Here is a 20,324-nt window from a genome sequence, read left to right on the forward strand (position 1 = left end):
GGTTACGTGGCGTTTCGCGAAGTAACCGAACAAGTTTCTTTGTAAAACCGTATTAAAGTTAAGTTTGTGGTGGTGCTTCATGTTATATTTAAATTCATAAGGAAATGTTATCGCTGAGGTGTGCATAATATAAATATATATCAGATGAACAAAGAAACAGACAAACAAAGACAGATTAAACTGAGCCAGAATCGGAGGCAGCCAGGTCCATAGACAGAGAGCCAGAGTCAGGTTCAAAGCAGGAGAGAGCCACCCCACCTTCAGCTGTATGAGGTCCCCCGTGCGGGCGTTGATGGTGAAGAAGGCGCCCTCCCCATCGCTCGGCTGCCCCGCCCCGTCACCGCCGACACGGTACACCAGCCGACCGGCGTCACACTCGTCCGCGTCCACCGCCTCCACCTGACACACAGACACACACTTATCAGTTACCTCCGCTAACAGTAACGAGGTTATGTTTTCGGTGCCGTTTGCTCGTTCACGATTGTCTGTAAGCAAGATTACGCAAAAAAAACTGTCCATTACTCAGTCTTGGTGCAGTATAGCATCGAACAATGAAATACTCATTAAATCTTAGGAAAAGTCCCATAATAATTCACTACATGATGGCGAATGATTGATAAAAACTGAATGAATCAATGATCTCTCTCTCTCTCTCTCTCTCTCTCTCTCTCTCTCTCTCTCTCTCTCTCTCACACACACACACACACACACGGAGGAGGCGGGACACAACCCCCGAATGACACCCGGTACCATAACACTGCTGGGTGGACAAGGGCACGGATGAATGTAGACTGACCATCCGTCTACACTACTCCCAGGAATCGAACCCACGACCTCTTGGGAGTGGGGCGAGATTGCAAACCACTTCACTACGGACCTCTGTGTGTGTGTGTGTGTGTGTGTGTGTGTGTGTGTGTGTGTGTGTGTGTGTGTGTGTGTGTGTGTGTGTGTGTGTGTGTGTGTGCGCGCGTGCGTGTGTTTTTGCATGTGAGTGGATGTGCGTGCGCGCGCAGTTTGTTACGTTTTATTGTCACTATAATTTTATTGTTTGATGAGGGGGAGGGGAGGGGGATTGCACGTGTGTGTGTGTGTGTGTGTGTGTGTGTGTGTGTGTGTGTGTGTGTGTGTGTGTGTGTGTGTGTGTGTGTGTGTGTGTGTGTGTGTGTATGTGTGTGTGTGTGTGTGTGTGTGTGTGTGTGTGTGTGTGTGTGTGTGTGTGTGTGTGTGTGTGTGTGTGTGTGTGTGTGTGTGTGTGTGTGTGTGTGTGTGTGTGTGTGTGTGTGTGTGTGTGTGTGTGTGTGTGTGTGTGTGTGTGTGTGTCATTCACTCACGGTCTGATTACGTGTTGGACTCGCGATCGCCAGCCAGTACCCTCTTTTTGAGCTTGGAGAGGCATAGTCACCGATTTGTTGTTACGACTGGAACTCAAAACACAACACACGCTAGCAAACATCAGCCTGCTGTGGCTCGCGACAGACAGACAGACAGACAGAGACCCCCCATCCCCCATACACACACATAAGCACAAAAAGAAGAACAAACGAAAACAGACACACACATATGCAAACATACACAAATTCTATTATTTAACCCCTTTCAACTTTTATTTACAAGCTGTTTTTTGTTATATTTTCTTATATATTCGTTTACCTGTTAACTGATTTCATACAACACAATAAAACGGCCATATATACAATTCAATACGCATGCATGCATACACGCGTAAATACACACAAATATGCATTCACTAAAATATGTTTAGTAGACAAATAAGTCAGTAATTCCCATAATCATCTTCAGTGCACAGCCTCTGCCAAATAACATTGAGCCTCTGCTACAACCCTCTAGCCCTCGTTTCACCCTTCTTTACTTTGTCAGTACTATCCAACTCATCCTTTCCTCACCCATACACCATCTACCCCTTCTCCCTTCCTTGTCTGTCCATCCCTCACTTCCACCTTCTGTCACTTCTCTTACCTTCCATCACCTCTCCCACCCAACCTTACAAACTTTAACCCTCTGCTGCATCCCCCTATCTCTCTGTCAGAGCCATCCATCTCATCCCTTGCATCACCCATCCGTCACTTACCTAGCTTCCACCCGTGTCTCACCATCCCTCACCTCACTCACATTCTGTCACCTCTCCTTTCCTCACCTCTCCCACCGAAGTTTACCATCTTTGATCCTTTGATGCACCCCCCTACCCCTCGTCTCACTCTTTACTTTGCCATTATAATTCGCCATTTGCCACCTACCCCTTGCATCAGTCAGTCACTCACCCACTTACCTACCCATTCATTCACCCTCTCGCTCACTCACTCACTCACTCATTCTGCCAGTCAGTCACTCACACATCTCACTCCCTGCTCCCTTCCCTGCCTCACCATCCCTTACCTCTACCACCATACCTTACCCTCCCTGCCTCTCCTCTCTCTTCCTCACCCTGGCAATCGTGGCGGGCAGGTCCCTGTCGTCCTCCTCCACCAGCAAGACGCGCGGCTCGGGCTGTAGGAACGTCGGCGGGTTGTCGTTCACGTCAACAACCTTCACCAACACCACAGAGACCGCCGCCTCAGACCCACTCTCGGCTGTCACCTCCAACTCGTGCTGCGGTAGTGGAGAGTGTGGCTTCAAAGTGTGTGTGTGGGGGATATGAGGGAGGTAGAAAAGAGGAAGAGGAGGAAGAATTTGATGTAGAAGATGAAGATGTAGAAGCAAATGAAGATGAAGATGACAGATTTTAACTAATACGAGGACGAAGAAGAGAAAATAGAAGATGGAGGAAGATGAAGTGGAAGATGAGGACAAAGACGAAGACGGAAGTTGAAGACGATGAGGAAGACGAAGAGGAAGAGGAAAAGGAAGAAAAAGAAGAGGAATACGTGGACGAATAAAAATAAAAAGAAAAAGAAAAAGAAAAAGAAAAAAGAAAAAGAAGAAATAAAGGAGAAAGAAGAAAGAAGAAATAAAGAAGAAAGAAGAAAGAAAGAAAGAAAGAAGAAAGAAGAAAGGAGAAAGAAGAAGACGACAGCGAATGATAATAACAATAACAGGAACATGATGAAGAAGATGTAGAAGAAACCCATTGATTGAGAAATGATTTATAGCAAGACGATTAAAAATTCATAAATATGTCAACCCAGCAGTCTACTTGAGACTCATAAACGCAACATTGAGCGAAAGAATGTGATGTATAGAAGGAAAAAAAAAGATTGATAACCGGAGCACGGATCGACCAAGTTATATATTACTGTTTAGTTTGTAAATATCAACAGTTTAAGAGAGAAGTAAATATGAAGCATGAATGAGGTAAATTTGAACGAGAGGTTTCTTATGAGGGATGAAGGATATGTAACACGAGAGGACGGAGCAACCACACGATATACATTTTTAGTACGTTAATAAAGAATCGTAGGAGTGTAGTAAATATCAACAGCAAACAAACATGAATTTAAGCCTTTCTTTAGCCTTGAACGCGTCCATCCAGTGGTCGCTTCAGTCCCAGTCCCCTTCTGTTCCTCCCCAACCACTGCCTCGCGTCCTTCCTGCCCCCATCAATACTATGAATACCTCTACCATTACACCACTACAAATACGAAATCAATATTCAAATAGGAGTTAATTCATTCCTACCTCTAAAACATAAGATATCATAGTAAAGTAAGGATTGTACCTGCCTCTCCTCTACCTTGCCACTTCACCAGGCAAAAACAAACAACACAACAGCTTCTTTTCTTCATCTTTTCCTTTTCCTCTTTCTTTTTCCCTTTCCGTTTCCATTTCCCTTTTCTTTTTCTCCATTTTCTTCATCTGTTTCTTTTCCTTTTGCTTCTTTTTCTTCTGTTTCTTTTTCTTTTCTTTCTTTCTTCTTCATTATATTATCTTTCCCTTTTCAAATACGAGTTCATTTAGTCATACCTCTGAAACCGAAGAAATACTAGTAACGCAAGGATTATAACCACACCTAAGACGAAGAAGTCATTGTATCATAAAAACTGTGACGGCCTAAAACGGGTGACGGCTGGCTGGGTCGGTCCTCCTTTACTTACGAAGCCCCTTGCCGCCGTATCGGGCCTTCCACTCGTCCAGGGAGAGCGTAAAGAACTCCCGGACCTTGACGGCGAGGCTGACGGGTCCTGGGATTTCGGGGAGGTCGCTGGAGAGTCTCTGCATGGCCAGGGCCCCGAGGTACACGCCCACCACGAACATCAGCAACTCAAGAACCATGGCCGAGGGGTGTTGCTAACTTTGTATGTTTGTTAAATGAGGGAAAACTGATTGTGTATTGGTTCTGAAGGTAGTGGTCTTGCTAACCTTTTGTTGGTGTCCACTTCCTTTCTTTTTCTTCTTTTTCTTCTGCTCTTCTTCACCTACGTCTCGTTTATCTTCTGCTTTTTTCTTCTGCTTCTTTACCCTCTGCTTTTTGTCCTCTCTTACTTTGCTTCTGTTTCTTTTCTCTCTGCTTTTTTCCTCTCTTAATTTACCTTTGCTTCGCTTGCCTCTTCTTTTCTTCCTCATTTTTCCTTTTCCTCTTTCTCTTTCCCTTTCCGTTTCCATTTCCCTTTTCTCTTTCTCCATTTTCTTCATCTGCTTCTTTTCCTTTTTCTTCTTTTTCTTCTGCTTCTTTTCTTCTTTTTTCTTTCTTTTCTTCTTCATCTTTCCCTCTTTCATCTTTCATTTCATTATCTTTCCCTTTTCTTCCTCCTTCCGCTTTTCTTCCTCCTCCTCCTTCTCCTCCTCCTCCTCATCATCATTCGTTATCCTCACCACCAGGAAAACACCAACTCTAGAACTATGTGACCGTGAATACGTTACCATACCGTCTCTTTAATTCCCTCCCACCCTCCGTCCTTCTTTTCTTCCTTCCCTCCCTACCTCCTTCCTCCTTCCCTCTTACCCTCCCCCCTCCTTCCTTCCTTCCTTCCCTCCTTAAGATAACCGATAAAGTAACATCCCGTCGCTTCTTCAAATAATAATCTCTTTCTACACTACATTGAACAAAATACCGGCCTTCCGACCCTCCACTAACATCAATCAGCTTTGGAATCATTAAGACATAGGGTGAAATAATAGAGAAATTGCACGTTTCTCTTCCTAAATCATTAAACCCTCTCCTTTATCTTAACTTCCTGTTCCCGGTTCTTCTCTTTTTCTTCATTCTCCCTCGCTGCCTCCCCATCCTTCCTGTTGCTGAGCTTCATTTTTCTCTTCCTCTTCCTCCTCCTCCTCCTCCTTCCTGCCACTGCGTTTTCTTTCTTCCCCTTCCCTTCTCCATTTTCCTCCTACTAGCTACTCCACATCTTTTCTCTTCCTTCTCCTCTTCCTTTTCCTCTATATCCTTCTCCTCTTAATCATGCCACTGCTCTTCCTTTCCCTTCCCTTCTCCATCTTCCTTCTACTACTTCTCCCCTTTTCTCTTCCTCTGCCTATTCCTCCCCTTACTTGTTCTCTTCCTCCTCCTCCTCTTCTTTTTCCTCTATCTCCTTCTCCTCTTAATCATGCCGCTGCTCTTCCTTTTTTTTTCCCTTCTCCACTTTCCTCCTACTACTCTATATCTTCTCTCTTCCTCTGTCTATTCCTCCCTCTATTTGTTCTCTTCCTTTTCCTCTTCCTTTTCCTCTTTCTTTTCCTCTTCCTCCTCCTCCTCCTCTTCATTTCTCTCTCTCTGCCTATAACTCCTCTTTACTCGCTCTCTTCCTCCTCCTTTTCCTTTTCCTCTTTCTCATTCTTTTCCTCTTCCTCCTCCTCCTCTTCTTCCTCATCATTTCTCTCTCTCTGCCTATAACTCCTCTTTACTCGTTCTCTTCCTCCTCGTACTTTTCATTTTCTCCTTTCTCTTCCTCCTCCTCTTCCTTTTTCTACTTCCTTTTCCTCCTCCTCCTTTTAATACCGATCCTCTTCCTCTTTTTCTTCTTCCTCATCACCTCCTTTCCCCTCATCCTCCCCTTCTTTCCTGCATTCCCTGACCTTTAATTTCATAACGCGTCCTTACAGAATATTATATAAAGGGTTTTTCATCTCTGGTCAGTTATAAAGTAAATAAATCTGAAAACTTGGGTATTACAACTTTTGCACAGGATAAATACATGATATGAAATGAAAGAAAAATAGTCGGTGTTTACATATGCATAGGGGAAGGAGACTGATAGCGAGGGGGAGGACGAAAAGGAAGAAGAGGAAGAGGAATAAGAGAAGGAGCAGGAAATGAAGAAAAGTGAAAAGAGGAAGAAGAGAAGGAGCAGGAAGGGAAGAAAAGTGAAAAGAGGAAGAAGAGAAGGAGCAGGAAGGGAAGAAAAGTGAAAAGAGGAAGAAGAGAAGGAGCAGGAAGGGAAGAAAAGTCAGAAGAGGAGAAAGAGGAAAGGGAGAGCCTGGAACAAGAATAGAAGGTTAAGAAGGGGGAGAGGGTTCAGGAAGACATGGAAGAATATGAATGAGAAAAATAAGAAAGAAAACAGTAGTAAGAAGGATAATAAGAAAAAAAATATGAATACGAATGGAAATATAAAAAAATGATAATGATGATGATGACAGGAAACGAGAACAATGAGGAGGGACAGAACGCCAGGAAAGAACACGGAGGACAAGAGAAGAAGAAGAAGAAAAAGAAGAAGAAGAAAAAGAAGAATAAGAACAATAGTAAGAATAAGAAGTATAAAAATAGGAATACGAAAAGAAATATGATGATGATGATGATAATAATGATGATAACAGAAAACGAGAACAAAATGAGGAGACAGACCAGGAGAAAGGTTACTATAAGAATGATACCAGACTCACCTTCTCACAGAGCTCGTGGTCGAGGGCCCCGGCGAGGCTGACGGTGCCGGAGCGGGGATGGACGCTGAAGAGGCCCTGCTCGTTGCCGCCAGTGATGCTGTAGCTCACATCCACCCCTAGGGGAGACAAAGGAGCGACTTACCAACACAACCATGGCAAGGGAAGGACTGGCCACTGAGCAACACAATGACTTACCAACTTAACGACTAACAAGGACTGACCATTATAACCTCTGGACAAAAACAAAAGGACTGACCATTGACCTACATTACTACTGAGGAACACCTGGAAGGATAAACCCCTGACATACATATCAACTAAGAAAAAGAAGAGAAAGACTGACCACTGACCAGACTAGCCACTGATGAAGACAAAACGAGCGCAACCCCTAAACAGTGCAAGGGAAGAAGACTATTAACCAAAATAACAAGTGATGAAGACAAGAAGAAGACTGAACAAAGTTATCAAGACAAGGGAAGGACTGAGTAACATAGCCCATGAACGAGGTAAGAGGTCGACTGACTACTGACCACTAACCAACCTGACCACTGATGAAGGCAAGAGTAGGACTGAACAACTTAAGAAAAGAGAAGGGAAGGATTGAGTTTATAACCACCAACCGAACAATGGAAATCTCAGTAACATAACCAAGGAAAGGAAAAGACTGAGGAACATAACCAATGACAAAGGCAAGGAAAATAAGTGACTAAGATAACCAAAACACGGGAATAACTGAGCAGCATTGCCAAGATAAGGAGAGGACTAAGCAACATAAACCCTGGACCAAGGCAATGAAACGACTGAGGACCTTAACCAGTGAGGAATGGAATGAAGATAAGTAATGCAGAGGAACACATAACTGAGACAACATAACTGAGACAAAGAAAGGATTGAGCAACATAAACCCAGGACCAAAGCAATGAAACGACTGAGGAACTTAACCGGTGAGGATGTAATGAAGATAAGTAATGCAGAGGAACACATAACTGAGACAACATAACTGAGACAAAGAAAGGATTGAGCAACATAAACCCAGGACCAAAGCAATGAAACGACTGAGGAACTTAACCGGTGAGGGATGGAATGAAAATAAGTAATGCAGAGGAACACATAACTGAGACAACATAACTGAGACAAAGAAAGGATTGAGCAACATAAACCCAGGACCAAAGCAATGAAACGACTGAGGAACTTAACCGGTGAGGAATGGAATGAAAAAAAGTAATGCAGAGGAAGAACTGAACAACATAACTGAGACAAAGAAAGGATTGAGCAACATAAACCCAGGACCAAAGCAATGAAACGACTGAGGAACTTAACCGGTGAGGAAGGAAATGAAAAAAAGTAATGCAGAGGAAAAGCTGAATAACATAACTGAGACAAAGAAAGGATTAAGCAACATAAACCTAATGATCCGCTTAACCAACGATGAATGCATGGAAAAATTCTGATCACTATGCCTCATACAAATGAAAAGACTAAGCAACACATCCACTAAACCATGAAAAGGAAACGAAAAACACAACGTAACACAAAAGAAGGCTTAGGTAATATAACGATATCGACAACAAATACTGGAAGGCTGTTGGGTTTCACTTATCGACCGAGTACGTGAGTGGCAAAGATCTGAACGAATGGCTGATCTTACTCTTTGGGTCAGCTCTTTTTTGTGATAATCAAGAGAGAAAGAGAGAGTGAGTGAGTGAGTGAGTGAGTGAGTGAGTGAGTGAGAGTGCGTGTGTGTGTGTGTGTGTGTGTGTAGCAGTGGTGCAATCTTTGTCCCGTCCTGCTCGGGGGCTGTATGAATGTGTTCCTAATGTTGACGGAACTATTCCTTTTAATAAGTTTTGGTGTTTGAAATTCATCGGGTAAAATTTTCGACGGGCACTGCGTGTTTTTACTGCCACCAAGGTATGTGGAGTCGATAAAAAATACAAAAATGCGCGGCGAGATGCGACGAACGCGGTTATCAGATTATTACTGGCACATCAACAGCTTCCGGAAATATAGGCTTTTTTTTAGAACAGTGAGGCTGGTGCAGTGATGAAACGTTTCTAACACTTTTACACTACTACTGCTACCACTACTACTGCTTTTACTACTACTACTACTACTACTACTACTACTGTTACTATTATTATTACTACTACTACTACTACTACTACCGCTACCACTACTACTACTACTACTACTACAACTACAACTACAACTACAACTACTACAACTACTACTACTACTACTACTACTACTACTACTACTACAACTGCTACTACAACTACAACTACAACTACTACTACTACTACTACTATTACTACTACTACTGTTATGATTATTACTTTTTATATTATTAACATCTTCATGTTGTTGCTGTTGTTGTTGTTGGTGGTGTTGTTGCTGTTATTATTGTTGTTATTGTTGTTGTACCCAGTATTATGATCTTGCCATTACTTAAAACCATGTAAGGCATTAAGAAAACCAAACTTTCGGGTACCCTCGGCCATCTCGCAACACTTACGTATTTTAATCTCTTCCGAAAACCAACAAAACACACACACACAAAAAAAAAAAAATTCCCTAAAACATTTTGCAGTTCACAGTTCCCGACGTAACCGGATCATGATGCTTATATGTGTGGGTCTCGTCCGGAAGGGCGCACAGAAAACAAGTAGTGGCATTTCATTCTTTCCACATATTATATATTTGTTTTACTCCGACGAAGTTGTGAGTTTTTTTTCCACCACATAACTCGTATTACCTTTTATTCACACGAAACAGTTGTGAGTTACTTCCAACATACGAACTTACATTACTTTTTTGTTTTATTTATTCGAGAGAAAGCGTGCATTTGAAAGGAATCGCGCGTTTCTAGTAAAAATAATTTAACAATAACCGTGAAAAATATATGTGAAGGAAGTGAATATGAAGCGGACCAAATTAAAATGTCACACAATGTAAAGTTCATGCGGGGAAAACAATTAAGAGGACTGGCGTGATTACACGATTGTGCCATTAAAAAGACGAAAAATATAATTAAATTAATTGTAGAAATACCTAAATAACTACGTGAAGGGAAAGTAAGTAATGAAAAAAGCCGATATTAAACGAAAACGACAATAAGCCAACAGAAGTAAATAATTGAAAAAAAAAATTCTTATAACGTAAAAGGAGTCAACATACCGAATATATATTGTTGGTTTGAAGAAACTGAAAAAGAGTTACCAGGCACGTGACGAAGAGTTACGAAGACAAAAACTATATGAAACAAAAAAAAAAAAAAAGACGATTTGAACCAAAATTGGGAAAAAACAGAAAATAGACGATTTGAGCAGAAAAAAAGAGAAAAAAAAATAGAAGCTACCGACTAATATCATCTTTAACTTGCAACAAACCACTCATAACCTCACGTGACAAATGCAAGGCGAGGAGAAGAGGAACACGGGATCGAATCACTCAACATAACCATACATCTACCCATGAGACGAAGATTGAAAAGACTGCGATGGATTTATGTGCTGTCAAAGGAGGGGGCGTTGCAGGACTCACCATATAACCACTTTCCTGCTAAAATGACATACACGCTTTAAAGAGAAGACGAGGCATTGTGAGCAAGATTACAATGACGAGGGGGAGCTACACGATATTGGTGAGTAAAAGATGAAGAGGAGGGAAAAGAAAGGAAGGGCGCGGAAGATGAATGAAGGGAAGGGAAGGGAAGGGAAGGGAAGGAAAGGAAAGAGAAGGGAAGGGAAGGAAAGGAAAGTAAAGGAAAGGGAAGGAGGGAAGGAAGGAAGGAAGGAAGGGAAGGAAGGGAAGGAAGGAAGGGAAGGGAAGGGAAGGAAAGGAAAGAGAAGGGAAGGAAGGAAAGAAAGGGTATGGAAGGGAGAAAGGAAAGGAAGGAAGGGAAGGAAGGAAGAAAAGGAAGGAAGGGAAGGAAAGGAGGAAGGAAGGGAAAGGAAGGGAATGGAAGGGTATGGAATGGGAGGGAAGGGAAGGGAAGGGAAGGGAAGGGAAATGATGAGAAAGGAAGGGACCGCAAGATAAAGGAAAGGAAGGGAGGGGAAAGGAAGGGAAAGGAAATTAAAGGAAATTAAATGTAAAAGATGAAAGAGGAAAGCAAGGGAAGGGAGAGAAGGCAAGAGAAGGGAAGGGAAGAGAAGGGAAAGGAAAGAAAGAGAAGGGAAGGGAAGGGAAGGGAAGGGAAGGAGCCCGAAGATAAAGGCAGAAAAGGGAGGGAAGGGATGAGAAGGGAAGGGATCGGAATATAAAGGAAGTGAAAGGAAGTGAAGGGAAGGGAAGGGATCGGAATATAAAGGAAAAGAAAGGAAGTGAAGGGAAATGAAGGGACCGGAATATAAAGGAAGGGAAAAGAAGCGAAGGAAAAGGAAGGGAGGGGACCGGAATATAAAGGAAGGGAAAAGAAGCGAAGGAAAAGGAAGGGAGGGGACCGGAATATAAAGGAAGGGAAGGGAAGGGAAGGGAAGGGGAGTTCAGAGCGCGTCGATTTAGTAGAAGAGGATAAAGTGGGAGATTCATTTGAGCTAAAAGGAATAATAAATGAGGCAATATTTGTGTGTTGGGTGGGAGCAATGTCAGAGTGTGATCTGTTTGTGTGGATGAAAAAAAAAACATGTTACTGAAGCTATAAAAAAAGAGAAAGGTAGCCGAACACTTAAAAAATAGTGACGACATGTTTGATAGAGGCAACGAAAGCTCAAGTGAAACGGTAAACAAGAAAAGACAAATAAGATAATCTAATGCAGTACAATATTGAACCTGTGAGAACGGTCCATGTTAGGGCGAATGAAATTGTGTTAAGAATAGTGGGATGGGTGAACGACATTTAATTAACCCCTTGACTGCGGATTTCCTACAAGAAGACATCATCAAGCTATGGGAATGTAACAAAAAGTGGCTGCTACAATTTAATGAAGAAAAATGTATAGTCCTGCACCTTGGGAGGGGATATCCAGCACACCGATACCACATGGAAAACACTCCACTATCCACCACAGAGGCAGAGAAAGACCTGGGACTATATGCTACCAGGCTACCAGTGAAGGCAAAATCCATGCCAATCGCAGTGGACGGGTTAATGGATAAGTGGTGGACGTAGAAATAAAATCAGTCATACGCAGCGGTAAAATCATTGTTCCGTCTGCTTTGGTCCAGTAGAATTATTGCCCAAACGGAGACTTAAGCTAATCCTCGTGAATAACTGATGGCGGACTGGGGCGGGTAGCTTATTCAGTATCTACTACAGTAAAGGGGCGGGCGGCAACAGGGGGCGGCGAAAAGCACTGATCTGATTAAAGGACGAACCGGAAGGAGGAGTGAAAATGATGCGGAAAAGGAGACAGAAGAGAGATGAAACAATGCAGAGGTAAGGAGAGATGATATGATGCAGAACACGATAGTAAGAAAACATAATGAGAGAATGAAAGGAAGTGAAAATGATATGCGACTGAAGACAATACTGTATAGGCAAATAAGTGTAAGCCAAAAATAAAAATACATCCGAGTGAAGGCATTATCCGTTTAAACAAGATGACATTTTTTACAGCAAGGGAGGCAGCTCAAAGGCAAAAGCATAAATAACAACAATAAAAAATCCCGCTAGACGCTGCTCCGAACAAAGGCAGATAGATAGATAGATAGATAGATAGATAGATAGAGAGAGAGAGAGAGAGAGAGAGAGAGAGAGAGAGAGAGAGAGAGAGAGAGAGAGAGAGAGAGAGAGAGAGAGAGAGAGAGAGAGAGAGAGAGAGAGAAATATAAATCATTTAGGGTAAACAAAAGAATAACTACAGCAACAAACTCGTGTCAGAGGCGGAGAGAAGAGTCAGTTTATCACAGTCACAGCAAAACAGACATACAGGCATAACTTTCCTCCAGGTTTAAGCTTTACGGAATGAGGTAAAGTTAAAGCTGCGCGTGGCCTCGGTGCTCACATCCGCCGCATAGGCCCCATAACGGATCGAGACAGAAAGAAAAGGACACACAAGCGTTTTTTTTTTTTACCGCTAAGGAGACAGCTCAAGGGCGCAGAGAAAAAAAAAAGCCCGCTACTTACTGCTCCTGAATAGAGGTCAAAGGAGTGGCCAAAAAGAGAGGTCAATTTCGGGAGTGAGAGACATACACAATCAGAACTCCAGGACAAAGAGTAAGGCTCGTATTCTAAAACATTTCGGGGCGCACACACCTACAATTGTTAAGGTGTTCATAGACGTTGTGGTTATTTCCATGGGTAGCTTTACGAGTCAAGTGTTAGTTTGACAAGGCCGGTGCGTCATGAACGTTGAAAAACACTCTTGAAAACCCAGCTTATCTCCTTTGTGGTCGTTGGAAATAATTGTTTTGAGACCCGAAAGCATAAGACATAAGCATAAGACACAAACAGAAAAAAACACAATTAAACCAGTTACTATCACCCACGTCAGAATTTTACTTAATGCATCTGAAAAATCAAAAACAGAACCAGACATTTCAGAATATTCCTCCGTCCACGCGTAAGTTTAAAAGAAAGGAACACACTCAACGTTAGGACATTCGTGGTGACTGCTAAAGAGGCTGCTCATCAAGGTAAGGACAGGTACATACATATTCCTTCCCTGGTCACGAAACACGCCAGCCAGTTAGTCGGGTACACGCGTGACCAGACTGTCTTTTTTCTTTTCTTTTTGTGTGTGTCGGCCCTGCCTGTATCTGTCTATCGGTGACCACCCTGTCGTTTTGCATGTGTGGGTCTGTGTGGGTCCGGCTGTCAGTGTCTATCTTGTCTGTGTGTCCGTTCATCTGTCAGTCACTGCTTTTACTGTATGTGATTATGTTATGTGATTGTACTTTTTTTGTGATCAAATATCTATATCTCTATCTTGTTTCCTCCTCGAGTCATTCATTTATTCATTCATTCACTAATTCATTCATTCAGTCAGTCAATCAATCAGTCAGTCCTTGGTTTTACTGTATGTGATTATGTTATGTGATTGTACTTTTTTGTGATCAATGAATATCGGTCTATTTCTCTATCTTGTTTCCTCCTCGAGTCATTCATTTATTCATTCATTCACTAATTCATTCATTCAGTCAGTCAATCAATCAGTCAGTCCTTGGTTTTACTGTATGTGATTATGTTATGTGATTGTACTTTTTTGTGATCAATGAATATCGGTCTATTTCTCTATCTTGTTTCCTCCTCGAGTCATTCATTTATTTATTCATTCATTAATTCATTCAGTCAGTCAATCAATCAGTCAGCCAGCCAGCGAGCCAGATAACGAGCCAACCAGCCAGCAATTCAGTAAGTCAGAATGTCAGTCATCGCATTTCATGGTTGTCGAGTGTTGGGTGTGTCAAATATGAAAGGCCGTTTTATATGCTGTCCCTGTCTGTCTGTCTGTCTGTCTGTCTGTCTGTCTGTCTGTTTGCCTGCCTGTCTGTCTGTCTGTCTGTCTGTTTGCCTGCCTGTCTGTCTGTCTGTCTGTCTGTTTGCCTGTCTGTCTCATGTTGCACTTCATTTAACACAAATAAGTATAAAATCAAATAACATTTTCGCCATCGGTGTAAAACAACAAAGAGTAGTTCCGGGAAAAGGCTACTGAAAAAATATATGTATGTTCGGGTTAAAAAAGAAAACAAAAAAAAAGGATCACATTAAACATACGAATCAAAGAATCTAAAATATCGTGTGAATGAGGTTATTATCTACTATTAACACTGGAAAAAAAACGAGTAGAGGAAAAGACAGCCGTGTTGAGTACAAGTCCAACATGTGTCCAAAGCAGAAAGGAAGTTGTCGTGCTGTGTTCTGTTTGAATTAGCTGTTCTGTGCGAGGAGAAGAACAAAGACGGGAGAAAAGAAGTAACAAGAGAGGAAGAAATGTCAGAGATAAAAAAGTACTTCCCGTCAAACAATGATATCGTGTTACCGTTCTAGTTTAGTTATAGGAAAAAAACAACAACAGACGAGGAGAGGGAGTATACATAGGAGGAGAAAACAACCAGTGCAAGTGATATAAAAACGCCATTCTATCTCCATTATATCAGGTTACTATACTCGATTTTTACCAGTTTTGTAGGAAATAATAAGACGAAAATAGGGAATAAAGACGAACAAACATTGGTGTAATATAAAAATGGTACGCTTTCTCAATGACATAGTTACCGTCGATTCTTCATCTGTTTGCTAGGAAAGAAAATGGGAACAGAGAAGAAGGAATACGGTACAGCGAACATTAGTATAAATAACAGAGAAACATGCAACTCGTCCTCAGTGCTATCAAATTACGGTACTCCATTTTTTATCTGTATTGTAGGAAAGAGAGTGTGAGCAAGCGAAATGAAGCAGTAAGGGAGAGAAGTCATTAGTGAAAGAAATATATAAAATGCTACGTTTTCTCAATGCTATCAGGTGACCGTACTTTATTTTTTATTTGTATTGTAAGTAAGAGAATGGGAGCAAGCGAAATGAAGCAGTAAGGGAGAGAAGTCATTAGTGAAAGAAATATATAAAATGCTACGTTTTCTCAATGCTATCAGGTGACCGTACTCTATTTTTCATCTGTTTTGTAAGAAAGAGAATGGGAGCAAGCGAAAAGAAGCAGTAAGGGAGAACAGTCATTAGTGAAAGAAATATATAAAATGCTACTCTTTATCAATACTATCAGGGAATAAGGGAGAGCGAACATTACATTGCAACTCGTCCTCAATGCTATCAGGTGACCGTACTATATTTATGACCTGTATTGTTGGAAAGAAAATGAGAGCAAACAAAAAGAAGCAGTAAGGGAGAGAAGTCATTAGTGAAAGAAATATAGAAAATGCTACGCTTTCTCAATACTATCAGGTGACCGTGCTCTATTTTTCGTCTGTTTTGCAAGAAAGAGAATGGGAATTGGAAGAAAAGAGGGAATAAGGGAGGGTAATAAGTTAAAGTAATATAAAAATGATACGCTGTCTTTTAATACTCTCAGGTGACCGTAATCTGTTTTCATCTGTTTTGTAGGAAGGAAAATAGGAAGTGGCAAAAATAGGGAATATGGGGGAGGAACCATTAGTGACAATAATACAAAAAAATACATAGCGTCCTCCATAAAAACATGTTACCGTCCTTTATGTTTTCTCTGTTTTGTAGGAAAGAAAATGGGAACAGACGAAAAAGAAAGAATGATAGGGGAAAAAATCAATGTTTCGTACTGTTCAACGATGTGAGCTCTTCTTTCTTCATATTTGCTACGAGATGTTACCTGTCATGTGTTTGAAGATTCCCGGAACCTAATCTAACCATAATCAAAACAGTTATTATATGCGTTTCTTCAGTAAATTCGTTTATGCTTCCAAGAGAAAATGCTGTCATGTTAGGTTATTTTTTTTTTTTACAGTAAAGGAAGCAGTTCAAGGGCAGAAATAAATAATAACAACAAAGCCCGCTAAACAATGCCCCTAGAGAAGAAAGCAGAGATGACTGGCCAAAAGAGAGGTCAGTTCCTTCGTCCGAAATTAAGGTCATAACGGAATTGAATGTTCTGTAACCAAGGATAACACAAGGCTTCTTCACTATGGGGTGTCGGGTAACAGGAAACGACCCATCCTTGACCAGCTCGAGTGCATTGTTAGCTTCTCGCAAGGTGTCGTGAAGAGGGGGCGGCGAGCAGGATGTGTAAACACGTGGGCGGCGTCATCTCGAATAGAATCTAAAGGCGCCATAAATATCAAGAGTCGGTGCCGGGCAATGTCCACACGCATGTACGGACACGAAGGGATGAGGGTGAAGAGGTGGAAGAGAAAGAGGAGGAGGAGGAGGAGGAGGAGGAGGAGGAGGAGGAGGAGGAGGAGGAGGAGGCAGAAGAGGAGGAGGAGGAGGAGGAGGAGGAGGCTGAAGAGGAGGAGGAGGAGGAGGCAGAGGAGGAGGAGGAGGAGGAGGCAGAAGAGGAGGAGGCAGAGGAGGAGGAGGAGGAGGAGGAGGAGGAGGACGAGGACAAGAACGAAGACGAGAACGAGGACAAACAACAACAACAACAACAACAACAACAACAACAACAACAACAACAACAACAACAACAACAACAATAATAATAATAATAATAATAATAATAATAATAATAATAATAATAATAATAATAATAATAATAATAATAATAATAATAATAATAATAATAATAATAATAATAATAATAATAATAAATGCACGACAACATTCAGACACTTCACTTCTCTCTCCACTTCGCCCCCAAGTGAGCGGCGAGAGGCAGGTGGAGGGGGTGGGGGTAGGTGGAGGGGGTGGAGGCAGGAGGAGGGGGTGGGAAAGACATGACAAGCAAATATGTACACGTTTGTTGTGCTTGACGGGAGTTAATTAAGTTTCTAGATGGTACCCAGACTCCTCCCTTCCTTCCTTCCTTCACTCACACACTCACTTTTCTCACTCACTCACTCACTCACTCACATATTCACTCATTCAATCCTTCACTTTCTCCCTACCCCCTAAGCTTGCTCGCTCACTCACTCACTCATTCACTCACTCACTCACATATTCACTCATTCAATCCTTCACTTTCTCCCTACCCCCTAAGCTTGCTCGCTCACTCACTCACTTATTCACTCACTCACTCACATATTCACTCATTCAATCCTTCACTTTCTCCCTACCCCCTAAGCTTGCTCGCTCACTCACTCACTTATTCACTCACTCACTCACATATTCACTCATTCAATCTTTCACTTTCTCCCTACCCCCTAAGCTTGATAGCTCACTCACTCACTCATTCACTCACTCACTCACATATTCACTCATTCAATCCTTCACTTTCTCCCTACCCCCTAAGCTTGCTCGCTCACTCACTCACTCACTCACTCACATATTCACTTATTCAATCCTTCACTTTCTCCCTACCCTCTAAGCTTGCTCGCTCACTCACTCACTCACATATTCACTCGCTCAATTGTTCCCTTCCCTTCTGTCTACGCTCACTCATTTACTCATTAACACACACACTAACACACTGAAACACTCTCTAACACACACTCACGAACTCACCCTCTTCCTCCCTTCCCTCCCTATCCCCTAACCTCACCAACTCACACATTAACACACTATGACATTCACCAACACACACACACTCACGAGCTCAACCTCTTCCTCCCTTCTCCTTCCCTCCCATCATTTACTCATTCACTTGCTGCGTTCACTCAAGCACTCAATCTTTCTCTTCCTCTCTATCCTCTTCCCTCAATCCCTCCCTTCTTCGATTACTCACTCCTAAAAGCACTCATTGACACACTCACTCACTCACTCAATCCCTCTCTTTCCCTTCCTTCTTCCCTCCTTCACTCTTTCTCTCCCTCCCTCCCTCTGTCACACACTCACTCATTCACTCACCGACTAAAACACACATTAACACACTCACACGCTCACTTAAATCACGCAGAATGCAGACACAAGAATAAGAAACAAAAGAATCAAAAGAGAGCAGAGGAGGAGTGACCAAACAGAAAACAATCGCGAGAGGAAGAATAACGGATCAGAAAAAGGGGACAAACAATGAAAAAGGAAAGGTATAAAAGGGGAGGCAAAAGCGAGAAAGAATAGAGGAAAAAGAAATCAGACTAAAAGGGGGAAAAAAATCGAGAGACAAGTGAGAAAGGAAAGTGTTTTTAGGGGAAAGAGTAAGCAACAGGAAACGATAAAACGAAAACAACAACAACAACAACAACAACACCGCCACCAACAGCGCCACCACAACAAGAGAGAGATATGAAGAGGAGCGAGACAGGAGGATGAAAGGAGACGAAAAGAGCAAAGGAGGAGTGAGTGAGTGAGGATACGGGAAGTGATCACGCGGTGGCTTCAGGGAAACAAACCTTTGGAGGGGAAACATCGATCTTGTGAACTGTGAAAGAAAAAGGAGAGAAAGCGATGGCGGGGTGGAGTAGAGGGAATGAGGAGGAGGAGGAGGAGGAGGAGGAGGAGGAGGAGGAGGAGGAGGAGGAGGAAGATACAACGACGACGAAACACAAGGAACCGGAAGGAAAGGAAAGCAAAGAGTAGAGGAAGCAAGAAGAGGAGGAGGAGGAGAAGAAAGAGAAGGAAATGGAGAGAGAAAAGAAGGAGGAAGATGATTATGGCGACGGTACAATAGTAGGTGGAGGAGAAAGAAAGCAAAAGGAAGAATAGAAGAAGAAGAAAGAGGAGGAAGAGGAGGAGGAGGCGGAGGAGGAGGATGAAACATTAGGAAGTGGAAGGAGAGGAAAGCAAAGGGAAGAGTAAAAGAAGAAGGAAGGAAGAGGATGACAAAGAGAAGGAATACGAAACAAGAGGAGACGGAAGGAAAGGAAAGATAAAGGGAGAGTAGGAGAAAAAATAAGAGGAGGAGGAGGAGGAGGAGAAAGAGAAGGGCGATGATTAAAACGATGAACGAAAAGAAAAGAAAAAGGGAAGCGTAGGAGAAGAAAGAGAAGGAAGAGATAAAAAGAGACCAGAGGAGAAAAAAAAAGAACAAAAAAGAAAAGGACATTGACAGGAGTGCGAGATGAAGGAAGGGGAGAATAAGGTCAGAGGAACGTGGGAGCAAAAACAAAACAACAAAAACACAAAACAACAAACAGAAAACCTAACTGTAACAAGAGACTACCTGCTCTAGAGGCACTGTCAACTCTGCGGATCAGTGAAGTTTAGCAATATGCAAAGCTGGAACAGAAAAAAGGGAAACGAAAGAGGAGAAGGAAAAGAATACGACAGGAGAGGAATAAAAGGTGAAGCGAGAGAAGAGGGAAGAGGAGGAGGAAGAGAGGGGAGTATACCGCTGGAGGGAAGAAAGGAGAATAATGCGGTATTTGTGGCGTAAAAAGATATGTAAATTTTTATAAGACTGACTGAAAGGAAGTGAGGAGGAAGACTTACCTACCGACAAAGGCTTATTTTACAGGAAGAAGGAAGGGAAGGAGGACGAAACAGGGAGATGCTGAAGAGATGAAATAGCGGATAGAGAGATAGAGGATCGGGCGGATGAGAGGAATGAGGGATGAGTAGCAATAAATAAATAAAAAAAACATATAGAGCACTGTATAAAAGAACGATGATGCGAGGTGAATGAATGTATGAACAATTTTGAATGCAAAGAAATTACATCTGCATATGAGAGAGAGAGAGAGAGAGAGAGAGAGAGAGAGAGAGAGAGAGAGAGAGAGAGAGAGAGAGAGAGAGAGAGAGAGAGAGAGAGAGACAGAGACAGAGAGAGAGAGAGAGAGAGAGAGAGAGAGAGAGAGAGAGAGAGAGAGAGAGAGAGAGAGAGAGAGAGAGAGAGAGAGAGAGAGAGAGAGAGAGAGAGAGAGAGAGAGAGAGAGAGAGAGAGAGAGAGAGAGAGAGAGAGAGAGAGAGAGAGAGAGAGAGAGAGAGAGAGAGAGAGAGAGAGAGAGACACACACACACACACACACACACACACACACACACACACACACACACACACACACACACACACACACACACACACACACACACACACACACACACACACACACACACACACACACAAACAAACAAAAACACACACA

The 20,324-nt window shown here is 42.3% G+C and overlaps 1 protein-coding gene across 1 annotated transcript in view; it reads right to left on the minus strand.

The window, feature by feature from the left end:
* LOC126998403 (protocadherin-16-like) overlaps window positions 1–20,324 on the minus strand; it is a 97,223-nt gene that overhangs the window by 2,451 nt on the left and 74,448 nt on the right. Inside the window, exons 3-5 of the mRNA XM_050860038.1 lie at window positions 6,778–6,893; window positions 2,443–2,607; window positions 259–399 (exon numbers count right to left, since the gene is read on the minus strand). Coding sequence (XP_050715995.1) covers window positions 259–399; window positions 2,443–2,607; window positions 6,778–6,893 — 422 coding nt within the window. The remainder of the gene's footprint in view (window positions 1–258; window positions 400–2,442; window positions 2,608–6,777; window positions 6,894–20,324) is intronic.

Source organism: Eriocheir sinensis, chromosome 14 (genome assembly GCF_024679095.1).
Source record: "Eriocheir sinensis breed Jianghai 21 chromosome 14, ASM2467909v1, whole genome shotgun sequence".
Lineage (NCBI taxonomy): Eukaryota > Metazoa > Arthropoda > Malacostraca > Decapoda > Varunidae > Eriocheir > Eriocheir sinensis.